This window comes from Chamaea fasciata, unplaced genomic scaffold, assembly GCF_029207755.1.
Source record: "Chamaea fasciata isolate MVZ Bird 193981 ecotype frontalis unplaced genomic scaffold, bChaFas1.0.hap1 SCAF_16, whole genome shotgun sequence".
In the NCBI taxonomy this organism is placed as follows: Eukaryota; Metazoa; Chordata; class Aves; order Passeriformes; family Sylviidae; genus Chamaea; species Chamaea fasciata.
In genome coordinates this window covers 6,719,888-6,733,871 of record NW_027094101.1, presented here as the reverse complement: position 1 = coordinate 6,733,871, position 13,984 = coordinate 6,719,888, and the positions used below count along the sequence as shown (strand labels likewise).

General features: G+C 45.6%; 1 protein-coding gene across 2 annotated transcripts in view; it reads left to right on the top strand.

Annotated features, from left to right (window-relative positions):
• The window catches only part of TTYH3 (tweety family member 3), a 69,303-nt gene that overhangs the window by 43,569 nt on the left and 11,750 nt on the right, over positions 1–13,984 (top strand). For both annotated transcript variants that reach the window (XM_066197658.1, XM_066197656.1), the window contains exons 3-9: positions 1,288–1,399; positions 2,019–2,239; positions 3,040–3,135; positions 5,622–5,694; positions 6,036–6,111; positions 12,458–12,513; positions 13,813–13,905. In XM_066197658.1, the coding sequence (XP_066053755.1) occupies positions 1,288–1,399; positions 2,019–2,239; positions 3,040–3,135; positions 5,622–5,694; positions 6,036–6,111; positions 12,458–12,513; positions 13,813–13,905 (727 nt within the window). The remainder of the gene's footprint in view (positions 1–1,287; positions 1,400–2,018; positions 2,240–3,039; positions 3,136–5,621; positions 5,695–6,035; positions 6,112–12,457; positions 12,514–13,812; positions 13,906–13,984) is intronic.

Genomic DNA, 13,984 nt, shown 5'->3' with positions numbered 1-13,984 from the left:
TCTTTGCTTCTCTTTCTTGTCACGTACGAAGAGAAATGTGACCAGGTGAACTACATTGTTCTGCTCACTCTTTTGAAGCAGGGCCTAGGAAAGGAGGAATGGATGTGTCTTCCTGGAGGAGAGGAGCAAGGGCAGGAACAGCACACAGAGTTGTGGTGAAGGAACTAAATGTTTCATCCGGAATAAGTTTAGATTTACAACAGGATCGTCACCACCACCTTCCTTTGCACTGCCACAAACACAACCTTGGTGTCTTGAGAACCTTCCTAGAAAAGGTCCTGGGTGCTCTCAAGCTGAATATAACACAGGAACAGAAAAACTGTGTCCTGGTAAGGTTGGTTTGCCCTGAGTTTAGTTGTGTGATCCCTTCACAAGTTCTTTCCTTCTCTATTATTAGGAAATACAGGCTTGGGAAGAGGAACTGTGAGTTCCTGCAGTGATCTCTTAATAGAAGAGGTATTGCTGACTTGCATGAGATAATCCTCTGGTTGCAACTCATTTACAGGATCTTCCTCCTTTAAGTGAGGCTTAAGCTAATATGGTTTTCTTCATAATTGGGGCAGACTGATATGTGTGGACAATTATAGAAAATCAGCTGATAGGTGGTAATTTGCTAAGCAGCTGGAGTTGAATTGTGTCTGCAAGCTTGAAATTTGCTTGCTTTAAAAATAAATAAGCTTTTTGTCCCAGTAAGTTGTTAAGCCTCCCTTCCCAGTACTCTAAATCAGTGTGACAGAAATGTTTCTAATGGGAAGATAAACCAAGATAATGTTCATAGATATTTCACAGGGTAGAGAAGAGGGCATGGAAAATGTATCTGGAGGAACCACCACCATGGGCAAGCGGTCAAAGCAAGCTCTTTGTGTCCCGCTTTAAAAAAATGTAACAAAATAATCCGTATTTCATGTCCCGAGAAGGCACGTGTCTCCTAGCACAGCAGTGGCAGCTCCCTCAGGAGCCACTGGATGGATTTCTGGTTGTCCATGGCCGGACCTGAGCTCCCAAACAGTTCTCTAACAGACTTTCATTATTGTACCATGAATGAAATAGGCTTGTTGTGTTCGGCTGTGTGCCCTGTGGATGCTGTGTGGAGAACTGCTGGCTGTGGATGTTTACAGGTGCATACCAAGAAGCAGCACGACCGCAGTTCTCTTTGGGAGGGAGCGCTTTGCCTTTTTTGTGGAAAGCCCTGCTGTGACCACCCAGTGCACTGGAGCCATCAGCCCTGTGTTACACCCTTGCCTTTTAGCCTTACCTCTGCCCTTTGATTCTTTTCTTTCTCTGCAGTGCTGGCATTGCTGTGGGCTTCTACGGGAATGGGGAGACCAGCGACGGCATCCACCGGCTGACGTACTCGCTGCGCCACGCCAACCGCACCGTGGCCGGCGTCCAGGACAGGGTGAGCACCCCAAAAACGGGGCCTGAGGCAATGAGCAGCCTACCTCGGCACCTCTCCTCCTGGATCTGGCTGTGCCTGTGTCTCTTCCTGTTTTCTCTTCGTATCTGGGCTTGGAGTTGTGCTAAAATTTCCATTAAGTGGCGGGGTGATTTCTTCCTCTCTTCTAAAAATAACCAAGCGAATGCAGCTTGTTGAGTGAAGCCTTCTCTCTGCTGGGTTTAAAAACAGCTTGTGATCAGCTCTCTCTTCCACACCCGGAAGAGGAGGCAGGCCAAAGCAGACAAATCTTAGTAAAATGTAGCATTTTAGTACCACTGGTTGTTCCTGTGCTATCTCTAATTTCATGGTATCATACTGCAACCCTGATGGCTGCAAAATATGTGCATGTGTTAAGGCTCAGCTGAGGTGCCATCATTGGACTACTTGCAAACAATCTCCCTTATTTAAGTTGCTTATGAAGGGTAAGCAGTCTGAGCCTCTTGAGAGAGAGGACTGGTAATCTGGAAGCTGCCCATGACTTGCTAGTAAGATTGAATTCCCTTTTTACTTCCTTGGCTTCCTGTGTTTTAATTATTTTTTTAAAATTTGTTTATGCCCCTTTTTCTTTCCCATACTATAGGTTCTGGACACTGCAGTGGCCCTGAACCAAACAGTGGAACCAAACTTGCTGGTCCTGGAGGAGATGTTCAAGAAGCAGACAGACTATCTGCAAATTGTCCAGAAACTGCAAAGTCTCTTGGATGATCTGGTCAGGCAAACGACTGAGATCCCCTTTTGGAAGAATGACGAGCTGTCTCTGGAGGAGCTAGCAATTCAGATTGACCTCTATGACTGGTACAGGTGTGTAGCATGCTGTAGTGTAGTGGTTGCAGCATCTGCTTTGGCTTGTTTTGCAAAAATTATGTGCGTGCTCTGGGTGGCTGAGCCAAAGGCTCTGTATATTGCTGCAGGTGCTCTTGGCCCACAGAGCTGATTTGTTTCTAACTGCAGGACTGCATTCAGTTTAAATCAAAATGCACAGCTTCTTTTCCTTAAGTGTCTTTATTGCCAACTGATGAGAAATTTATTCTCAATCTACAAAATCTGTAGTTTGTGTTCTAGCACTGGGGAAAAAAACCAGCCCCAGATAAAGCTTCTGCTCTGTGCTAATAAGTGCATAAAGAACACATTAAATAGAGTAGAAAATGGCAGTAGTTCTCTAAGTTAATACCAAAGCCTAACATTCCTTTTTATTAAACAAATTAAATAAGATATTACATCAGTTGTATTCCACAAAAGAAAATCTCTATCCAAACATGTGGAATGAATAACTGAAGCATTTCCTAACAAACATCTAGGAAGTTCAAGAGGCTGCAATGCCTTTTCTTCCTCTGATGATGACCAGTGCATATAACATCCCACAAGAAAACACTAGCAGTCTCATTTCTCCACAACTGTTTGCTCCGAGCGTGTTGTGTAAATGCTTTTACCTGCCTCAACTTCCAATCCCACAAATATCCAGAGCTCTCTGAAGATTAATCTTTGGAGGTGATAGTGGAGAAGAGAAGGACTGTGTTTTCCCCAGAAGTCACAACAGTCCTTGATCTGTGCTTTTTGCACACCAGTTTTCCTTTGCAGACTGTGTTTTTTGTTTGCTGCAGGTGGCTGGGATACCTGGGCCTGCTCCTGTTTAATGTCCTGATATGTTTGCTGGTGCTCTTTGGGCTCATTAGGAACTCCAGGGCCATTCTGATGGGGTAAGTCTTGACCTGGGAACAGGGCATAAGGAAAGTCAGCTGAATGCGAGTGCCTGCTAGTGGGAACCTCTACCTGTTGTCAGGTGGTATCAAGGACATCTGAAACTGAACATCTTACCCTTGCCTCTGAGTAGAGAGACATTGTGGAGCGTAGCTCTGTGGAAATAGTTAGGGCTTCATACAAGGAAGGTTCCTGAGCTATAGAATGCCATGCTGCTGGTGTTCATTGCCTCCTCATCAAAGGTGAGGAACTCATCCAGGCTGTCTGCTTCCCACTGGGTGCCAGTGGAAGCTTCCATTTGCTGGGAGACAACAATGTGAACATCCTTCCTTAAAGTTACAGGCTTTAAAAAAATCTCCCCTCAATTCTCTGCAGCTGGGAAGGCATTTGTTAATTGATGATAAGCATTGCATGTGTCTACGCAACCTGCAGCATTGCCTTCTGTGTCACTATCTGCTCTCGTTACCTGGGGCTGTCACACCTGAGGAAATGTTAAACTGAGAACAAGCAATGGTTTGCACAGTTATGAGAAGGAGTCTTGTTGCCATGGTGCTGCAATGTTAATGTGTGTCTGTTTCTCAAAAGCACTGAAAATGCCCCATTCCGGGAAAAATTTCTTCCTCTCCCTGTCTTGTGGCTTGGCATATTTGGCAGAGATCCTGGTATCATAAACACAGTGACAGTTTGATAACTGACATGGCCAAGGGTTTATCCTGGTTCGTGGTGATGCCATTAATAATTGGAATGTGTATCCAGATTTATTATTTACCAGATGATTTCATACCTGGCAGACTATACAGACAACAGTCCAAGTGTACGCACAGATGGCAAACCCGGGGTTTAAATTAGAATCTCATTTCCCTTTAGCCAGAAGTTCATATTAAGGCATTCCCTAAAGGGAGCACATGGCACAAAGAAACAAGTGTATCACAGCCAGGCAAGATGGTGAAATGCCAGGTTTAGATCTTTTAGCCAAGCAATCAGTTACTGACCCAGTCATCTTCATTTAAAGTAAAACAACAAATGTGTCTTATTGATTAACATGCTCAGCTGGAGGCACCAAGCTGTGTTGTCCTTATGTCATAAACCCAAGAACCTTGCTGATCCATGGCTGATAATTTTTGCATCCATTTGGAAAAGGCATAATAAAGTCTTTAGTGTCTCATTTCAGAGTGCAGCACAGATGTCAGTCTGGTGAACCTCCCTTACTTCTGCAAGATGAGGCATAGATCCACTCACAGAATAAGGATTATTTGGAATTAAAATAAGTTACTAAACTGAGGGTTATGGGTTTTTTTTTGATGGAGACCCATAGGTTTATTTTTTTAAAGCTCTAGTATTCAGCAAGACAAATGTAGCAGAAAAATGATATGTCCCTTCCTCACAGAGATGGTTGTACTAGGTTTGAATAAAGAATGTCTTGGTTATGAGCAGGTTTTTGTATTGTTCAGGGTGTGGGTGGGAAGAGATCTACTTATGTTTCAAAGCTTGAGGGGAAAAAGCATGCCTAAGAGAGCAAGCCAGTGTCTCTTTGCTTTGAAGATAGAAACAGATAAAATGAAACTGCTTATTAGTCTGCAGCCCTGTACCTGAGGGAGTTGAGGAGCATTATAGCCTAAATATCTCAACCACTCATACTGACAGCAAGGGTGAAGAGTTAATGTGCTGGTTGGGAAGTGCAAAAGCCTTTTCCATGAGTGTGTGCTCCTGAATGTCACTGAGAGCAGTGCTCTGGCATCCCTCTGACACGTCCCACTATTTCTGACAGTAATGAGGTCCAGCTGTCAGAGCAGAACTTGAAGTCTGTGCAGAGATGGACTCACATGGCAGTGGTAGGCACCTGAACTGTAGTTCCAGTCACTGCAGGTGACTGTCTCTCTCCTGGAGCTGTGTGGGATGTTTGGGTGCTGTTCGGCTGCACCAGCTCAGAACAAAGGTGTGCTAACAGAGGCTGTGTTCCCTCCCACCATCTGTAGCCATAGAGAGCTGACACCCAACAGCCTCATTTACTGTAGACATGGCAGAGATATCTCCAGTTTTGGAGCAGTGTAGTTTTGAGGGACTTTCTTTATTTAGCATATTTTTCTTTGGGTATCTTTGGACCTGGAAAATGAAGTCCGGAGTGGGAACAGTGGAAGTGATGGGACTGTAGTCAACCTCCTGCCAATCTGCCTCCCCTACTGCCACCTCTGTGGCTTTGTGCCTTTGGTTTCCCTGCCAGAAGCAGAATAATACTTTTCTTCCCTACTTCTCCCTTCCCTTGTAGCTCTAGGGCAGGTAATATGGTAACCAACAGCTGGATACGAACGTCTCTGGTTGTTGCTGTCCATGAAATCTAAAATAGGATTATTTATCTGAACATGCAGTTGGTGGTTGACAATTTCTTGGGTTTGGTGATTGCTTTGGACCCCAAATAATACATCTAGTGAAAGGAACGGCTTGAAACCAGAGCTGCTGCATCTGCCATCTGTCTTGTCTCCCACAGGGTGTGCTTGCTTGGGGTGTTTGCCCTGATTGTCAGCTGGGGATCCCTGGGCCTGGAGCTGGCTGTGGCTGTGGTAAGTGGCTCACATCCAAATCCCATTCACCCTTTTCTGCAGGTTTAGCAGACAGCAGATTAATGTTGTGCTGTGCATGTTTTACAGCATATCCTGATCTGAGTAACTGTCCTAGTAATTTGCATCCAGGAGAAGTCCAGAGCTGCTCCTTCTCTGTGATATCTATTACTCCAGCACTGCTGTGCTTGTGTAAAGCAGTGCTGCTGGGGATGGTGATGAGAGACCTCAGCATCTGAAACACCCCTAGAATAGAAGGTTCCCTGATGTTAACCTGTCTCAACTGCTCTTTGATGCTGGTGTGCTTTGATATTCCCTTTGCCTTTTGTCTCCCATCTCTCCAGGGCTCCAGTGACTTCTGTATCAACCCTGATGCTTATGTCTCCAAAGTGGTTGAGGAGAATGCAGTGCTCAGTGCTGGTGAGTGTTGGGGATGGCTTTGGCACGGGGGTTCTGCAGCTCCAGCTGTCACACAGGAGCATGGCAGTGACTGAGAATTTTAGGCCGTGTTTGAAACAGAGGAGCTGGCACACAGAGGAAACAAAATTTGTGGAGCTCTGGAAAAACAGCGTTCTGGTCAGAAGTGTGCATGTGTGCATCAGAAACACCTTCAGAACCTTTCCCCTGCCTTGACCCTTAGGTGGAAATAACTGAAAAAATGGCACAACAGAAGTCTCTGGATTATTGGATTATTTTGCATTAAATGTAGCATTCTTGTTCTCCTCTCTAAGTGACAGAACTGTGACAGTAGCAGTGTGCAGTTTGAGTTGTCATTTTTAAACCTTGCTCTTGGCTCTGCATTCCTGAATCTAGCATACATATTTTTATATCTTTTATCAACAGTTTATATATATTTTTTTTTTCTCTTAATGGTGGCTGTAAATAGTAGCCTTTTTGAAGGGTCAGTGAATGGAAACAGCCACAAAGAAGTATGAATTTCCCTTTCCATTATAAATGCAGTATTTTGACCGCTTTGTGTATCCTGTCCCACTTAAAGCACGTGCCTGCATCTCAGTGGCTTCCAGCTGAAGCACTGATATCTTCGGGGTTTGTTGCTCCTAATTTAGACTGAAGTGGTTGGTGAGGTGAGGGATGCCTCCAATTTGAACCTCAGTGGGGCAAAGATGGCATCCAGAACCATGCCTTAACAAAAAGGTGGTTGGGTGCCTGCCAGCAGAGATACAATAATGAAAAGGAAAAGTATTTTTAGGACCGAGTTTGCTGCTTAGTTTACAAAGTTAACTTTTTTTCCTGCCTTCTCTCCCCCAACTGTTCCTTTATGTAGTTCTGTGTATGGTAAAACACAAATAGGCAATGACACTGATTTGTAAAAGGAGTAACTTGTGTTTTTGCTGGTTCTTATTTGGTGGAACCAGAGAGCTTTTGCTGTGTGTGCAGAAGGTCTGTGCTTAGCCAAACGTTGTCTCTCGCTGTGCCACTGGTAGGAAATTAGGTATGTAGCTGTGGCTGAGGATGTAGGGATTGGAAACAATAAAAAACATAAATGTCTGGAGGCAGAATGTAGTGTAAAAGAATAGGTACAGGTTGATATTTCAACCTGACATCTTATTTTTGGAGTGGCTTATTTATTGGCTTTGTGGGAAGGAGATGTTAGAGCCAGGCAGCTCTCTTGGCAACACAGAAATGTGGTGAAGGAAGAGAATGAGTGTTTAGCATAAGGTGAAAATCCTCTCTTGGCTGCGAAGGTGACAAAGATGTGGCTTCAGGTGCCTAGCTGGTTTCCTGGTTTCTCAAGGAAGCAAGTGGGTCAGTGAGGCAAAGGGGAAATATGTGATGCTACTGCCAGCTGCGTGCTGTGATAATTTGGTAACCCAGATTGGCTCTGGAGCATGTTTGGTAACAATCAGATTGACCCTGGGGAACTAAAGAAAGGCCCCTGTGTGCTGCTTCTCCACTTCAGTTGTCCTTGTCTGCTGGGCTCCTGTGGTTTTCCATTGATCACTGTGGTTCCTTTGGAGGCTGACAGGGAGTGCAGGGCTGGCATTCCGTCCCTCCTCCTGCATTCCCCAGCAGGGACACTTGGCTCCCCCAGGGGAAAACAGGCTCTGCTCCTGCAGCACCACCACAGAACAGTTGTTGAAGCTCCATGAATAACACTGAATGGCTCTAAGGGAAATGGTGAAGAGGAGGGAGAGCAGGTGCTGCCACAGGCCTGGGTTGGAAGGGTGGCCCCTCCATGGGCTCTGAGTGTGTCAGCTCCTGCTGCCAGGCACCCTGGAGCATTGGTGAGCACCTTCTCCTTTCCCCAGAAGGAAATTTGTCCAACTTCTGAGCCTGCCATAGCACCAGGCAGCTGGCTGGAAGGTGGTTGAATCTTCTGTCTTCCTATGTGGATTTTTAGTGCTGTGTCACAGTTTATCATGGGGAAGTCATGGAAATAGCTCTTGGTCCTCAATGTTTAGATCTTCCCATGCATCTGAGCAGGAAGGAAAATGATGACATGAGGACTGCAGTGTGGCAATTACACTTCAATCCCAATAAAACCTCTTTAAAAGTCTGGAATAAGTGTTAGTATCCCTTGGCTGCAAATGGTAGCAGCTGCTTTGTGATCAGCTGAGCCGTATGTAGGAGAGTGAGGAGCTCCAGGAGACAGGGACAGTCAGCTGGGAGCCAGCACCCCGCTGTCCTTTCAGAGGAGGGGGCCTGTTTGAAAGCCCCTGGTTCTAGTGCTTTATGCCCTCTGGGTTGCTCTCTCTGCTTTTCGGATGATGGTCTCCAACTCTACCAGCAGTGTAGACACACTAAAAGAGAGTATGAGTGGCTGGAGGGGCTCAGGTAGGTCATGGAAGAAGAATCCATGGGGAGTTATCACAGATGTAGGAATCACATTTGCTGTGACAATCACTTCAGCTGGAGCTGGGCTGAGAGCCTTGCTGGGGTATTTGCCAGGGCTGGGGTCTGGCCTGCTGGGCTGGGTGCTGCCATCTAATTTTAAGGATGCAAGAACCAGCAAGTAATCCTAAGAAGCTTGGTAGTGCTGGGTCATTTTTTTCTCTTTCATCACTATTTTTAGTTGCTGTTGTTACACACAATGTATTGTAAGGTTCTCTATGCTCTGACATTCAGCCTGGGACTGAGTCATCGATATTTGAGGTGTGTTTTTGCTGCTGGTGGTTGTAGTTTTCACAGAAAAAAAACTGAGTTGAATACTGGGCAACTAGTATGTTAATATTCTTGTTTATGTATTAACTGCTGTATTCAAATCTACATGGAATTAATGGAGCTGAGAATAATCTGATTAAGTGCATTATTACTGTCATGTTTTTAGCTAGAGATGTTCTTGTTTTGCAGGTAAAATGTGCTGCATTAAAAAAATGATGGGGGAAGAAAAGGGAGGCAAAGAACTTTATTGCAGGTTTCTGGGAGAAGGAAATACTTAAATAATTTTGCAGAAGAAGCTGATGTATGAGCCTAACTCAACCTGTATTCCTTAACTGAGATAAAGGCAATGGAATTGAACAGTGCCTGTATAATCAGCTCCTGCTGCTAGTAAAAAGACTTGGTGCAGCCAAGATGTTTATTTTCGAAGCAGGAGGCCATCTTCTAGTCCCATCCTTTTTCACTGATATTATATTATTATCTGATGACTTGTTGCATAAAATTAAATAAAAAGGCACAATCTGTCTAAACAACAGGAAGAGCTTTCTCCACATTCTCTTACCAGAAGTCTGCCTGGTGAACAGCCACTCTCTTCATCTGAGGGAGCTGTGAACCTCAGAGGATGGATAATGGAGGCTTTCAGCTGCGGTCCAGCCGAGCTGCTCAGGCTGGATGCTGAGGCTGAGCTGCTCAGATTGAAGCAGGAAGGGTTCCTGTCATGCCCACCCTCCTAAGTGGCCTCCCACTGTTGCAATAATCTCATCTTGGTAGTGCAGAGCTGAAAAAACCAAAGGACTGACACCATCACCACCTCTGTCTAGGAGTAAGATCAGGGCAAAACCTCAGGTGGGGGCAGTGGTGTCTGCACAGTTATTGCCTGAGCTCAGAGTACACTGCAGGGAAGAGTTTGCCCAAAGAAGTGCTCTAGAGAATCCTGCTGAGCTGATGTTGGCATTGAGAAGCTGTTTTCCTGTCTGGTGTTGTGGGACTCCTGACAAGCAGAAAGCTTTGAGCGGAGGGCAAATGGAGCAATTTCAAACTCTTTGCTTTTACCAATACAAAAATAGGATGTATCAGAGAAATTAAATATTATGCAGACACATCCCTTTGTTGTCAGACTGGTGCCTTGGGGGAACAAAACTGGTGGAGAGTGTTACCTGGGCAAGAAACTCCAGCCAAAAGAGCTGCCTTCCTTTGACACTGCAGCTGCTTTCTCTGATGACTGAACCCACAGAGACAGCCTCATCTGGGTGTACAGGCAAAATGAGCACTGCTAAGAGAATGTTCAATTAGAGATGAAGAGCTGGGAGAAGCTGTTCTAGGTGTGAGGAATTTTTTTTGGGAACTAGGATCTTTTTTTTCTCATTGCTCTCTACAGACCTCACTGCCTTTTGGCAGGTGCATAATACCATTTTTGCATTTTGGCTGGGCTTTGAAGTGAGTAGTAGGTCTCCATGGTTGCAGAAGCAGTAAGTAGTTCTAGCAGCTGAAGCTGTCTTTAGTAGGAAGCTCTACTTTCCTTTCTAGGAAAAACAGACTTTGCAAAAATAAAGCATTTTAGGTAGTTCCCTTCCTTGCCTTCTGCTCCCACAATGGCCATGCACCAAGAGTCAGGAGGATTGCTGCTAGCAGGCATGGGCAGCTGCAGATGTGACCCTGCCTAACCCTTCTGCTATGAACTAGATTGCCTAAAGGCCAGCTTCAAAAATCAGATCAACCTTTAGGAATTTTCCTTGAGAGGAAAATGCACCAGAAAGATAATTATAGAAAGAAATTGCCTGGAGCTGTTAGCAAAGGATGGATTAGTGCAGCTGTTTTCTGGTCAGAAATATGAGATTTGGTGATGTGCAGGATAGCTTCCACCAGCTTTAAAACAGGTGAAGGTGCCTCCTGCTCCTTCCTCTTTCCCTGGTGGCATGGAGGCAGGGGATGTGGTCCTGTTAATTTCCAGGCTTTGCAGTCCAGGATCACCTGAAGGCAGCTTCACTGCCTGTTGTAGCCACAGATTTAAAGCAGCCCAGCTCGGGTTCAGTGCAGGGGAAAGCTGCTCCCGATGGCTGTGCCATTTTGGGAAGCATGTTTTATGTAGAGTGTCACACTTGTCAGCAGCAAAGCCAGCGCTACCACAGTGAATCCTTGTTGATCCTGCCTTCCAGGGTGAAGCAAGGCAAGCACTTATTTCACTGTGCTGCTTTTTGCTTCACTTGTAACCAGCAATCTTTATCCTGAGCTTACAAGCTGCGAACTATGATATCAGGAACTCTCATCTCTAATCTGCCCACCAGGGACGGTCCAGAAGGCCCTCAAGAAACATTTCTAGAGCTTTGCATTAGCAGAATGTCATGCAACTTAGTGCACTTAAAAAGGCGATGTAAACTTGATACCACTGTGGGAGCTTAAGAGAAACTTTTAGTGGCTTTGTTGGTTTAAAATAAATAGGTGACAAGATCGCAGCTCCTTTGGGTCACCATGTGTGATGCTGTGGGTTGCTGTTGCTGTTCTCTCAGTGCAGGTGTGTTTTAATCCATTTTCACACAGCCATTGTGTGTGATTTATGAGCCGGGGAGGAGCAGCCCTTTCCTTGGCTCAGTGCTTGTGGACAGTCACTTCTGTGGTCTGCCCAAAGTCAGGCACAAAGCAGTTCTTGCTGCCCTCCTGTCTGCCCAGAATTTGCTAATTGCTGCTTAGAGGCTTGGCTGGGGAGATGTTAAGTCGTCCCAGAGAAAGAGTCGGTGGGAGGGAGATGGAGCAGCTGGCAGGAGCTGCCCCAGAGTAGGCTAATGAATTATAAATAACAGCTGTCAGGTTGCATTGCCAGCACTCAGGGGCTGACAGGCTGTGTTGTAGCACTCGGTCTCCAGCGTGCTGCCTTGCCGAAAGGTGCATTCAATATTTATGGGAAGTGTGGCAGAGTCAGGATGCAGTCAGGTCTGCTTCCTTCACAGCTCTGCTTGCTTCTGGTTGTGCCTTTTTACGGATTTCTGAGCTGGGACTCATCAGGATAACTGTGCAGCCTTGGAATATGCATTACTGAAAGTCACAGACAGAAGATTATAAAGAATGGAGGAAAAGATGCTGGTGGAGGGGGGAATGCAGAGGGTTTGTGTGTTTTAGGGCTTTTGTAGTCTTTACCACACCAACATCACCCTTGCTTTTGCTGAGCTGGCATGCTCATATTCATCTGAAGAGGAACTGTAAATGTTTGAGGAAGAATCTAAAGGCATTTGGATGATCAAGTCTCTCAGAGCTTCCCTTCCTTGATAATATTATTGAGGATGGCAGGGGGAAGCCTGGTATTTGTAATTTGTGCGTGCTGGCAGTTGATGTAGTGCTGTAGAGGGCTCATGAGGGCACCAGGCTGGTTTGAGTGAAGAGGAACACAGCTGTGTCTTCAAGCCTGGAAACAAATGATGTTGTTAGCAGAGCACAGTAACAGTCTTCTCTGGAAGTTTATGACTATGTCTTCACTGTAGTGTAGTTGAACTTGTCCTAGACTGATGTCTTGTCTTAGGTTTATGTGATGGGTAGTGCCAACTTCTGAATAAAACTTTTTTCTGTGTTCCATCTAACTTTGAGTGGAGCAGACCCACACTGCAAAGCTGGAATGACTGACCTGGCCTGACCTTCTCCTCTTGTGTCTTCACAGAGACTCTCCGCTATTACATGACCTGTAGTGCTGGGTACCCCAACCCTTTCCAGCAGGTGAGTGTGAGCACCCTAATTCCTTCCACCCCTGGCTCTCCTCACCCTGCAGGCTGCAGGTGAAGTGCTCTTGGTGCCAGCATGCAGCCAGCTCCAGGCTGTTTGCTTCAGGGAGCACTCTGACTGTTGGTAGCTACTTCCCAGCTGTGCAGGAGGTGGCACTGTGATTTTAGGGAGGAGTTTTTTCCAACTTCATCACTACCTGCACAGCCTCAGGCCCAGGACACCCCCTTAGAAGGGCCTGTGTGTGTTGTGGTGTAATGTGGTGTGTAATGGCTTTGTTGGTGTTATCTCTGCTTACAAGGCACTTGTCTAAAGGGCAGCACTGTGGAGACACAGCATCACAATTAATGCCAGCTTGGGCAACTCTGTAATTGCTGCTTTGAATCCCTTCCTGAAGGGTCTTTTGGGTTAAACAGTGATAACACTCCACTCCCAAAATGCAGTCGCTTCTGCGGGTGAAGGAGTGTTTTTCACAGATGCCTCTTACAAACCTTTGAACATCCAAGGGATTTATCCTGAGGTATAAATGTGAGTCATTATTCTTTTGTGTGGGGGCAGAAGAACAGCACCTGGGCCCATTCCAATCTTTGTGGTATGCATCAGAGGCCAGAACGGGCCCACACCACCCACCATTTGGCAGACACCAGCTGCTTCACCATTTATATTTAGGATTTTTTCAAAATCTTGTCTTCCTCTGTTTTAAAGGGTGGGGTAAGAACACTTCAGGCTGTGGTTTGATGCACCTCTGCCATCTGTTGCATTTCTGGTTGCTCTGTGTACTCCCTGACATGCTATTGCATGTGAAATCCTCATGGTGCTTTAAAGGGATGTGAAGGCTGCACCCTAATACAAACAACTTCTACAGTTAACCTTATGTCTTTTTCATCCATCTGATTTAGTAAAAAAATCCAGCTGTGTTCTGTGGTGAGAACTTGAGTGCTTTGTGTCCTTTCTTTCTCCTTCCCTTCTGTCCTAGAGCCAGCCCCAGCTGTGTGTACATTTTTTGTGAATGTATTTTGTTCTTTCTTTGTGGGTTTGTGTTTTTTGTTTTTTTTTTTTTTTCCTTTTGGTTCTTCCCTTCTCCTCTTCTCTCTGTCTGTACTTCTTCCAGTTTGCTAAGAGTCAAACTTAACCCTATTGCAGCTGCACTCATGTCAGTTGGGACATCTTTAGCTAGTACCATTCATACAGATGATGCTTCAGTATTTGGGAAATAGGATTTCAGTCTTTTCCCGGGAGATCTGTTGGTCCATGTGGCCTGACCTGCTGAAACATTGCATGTTTTGTGTTGAGCAGAAGCTGTCAGGAAGTCATAAGGCTTTGGTAGAAATGCAGGATGATGTGTCGGAACTCATGAGGTCAGCGACCAAGGAGCACCCCACCTCCAAGGTAACTCTCCTCAAGCGTGCTCTCCCTGTTCTTTGGGGCTTCCTTCAAATCTGTCCAGAACCCAGGATCAGCTCCTGCT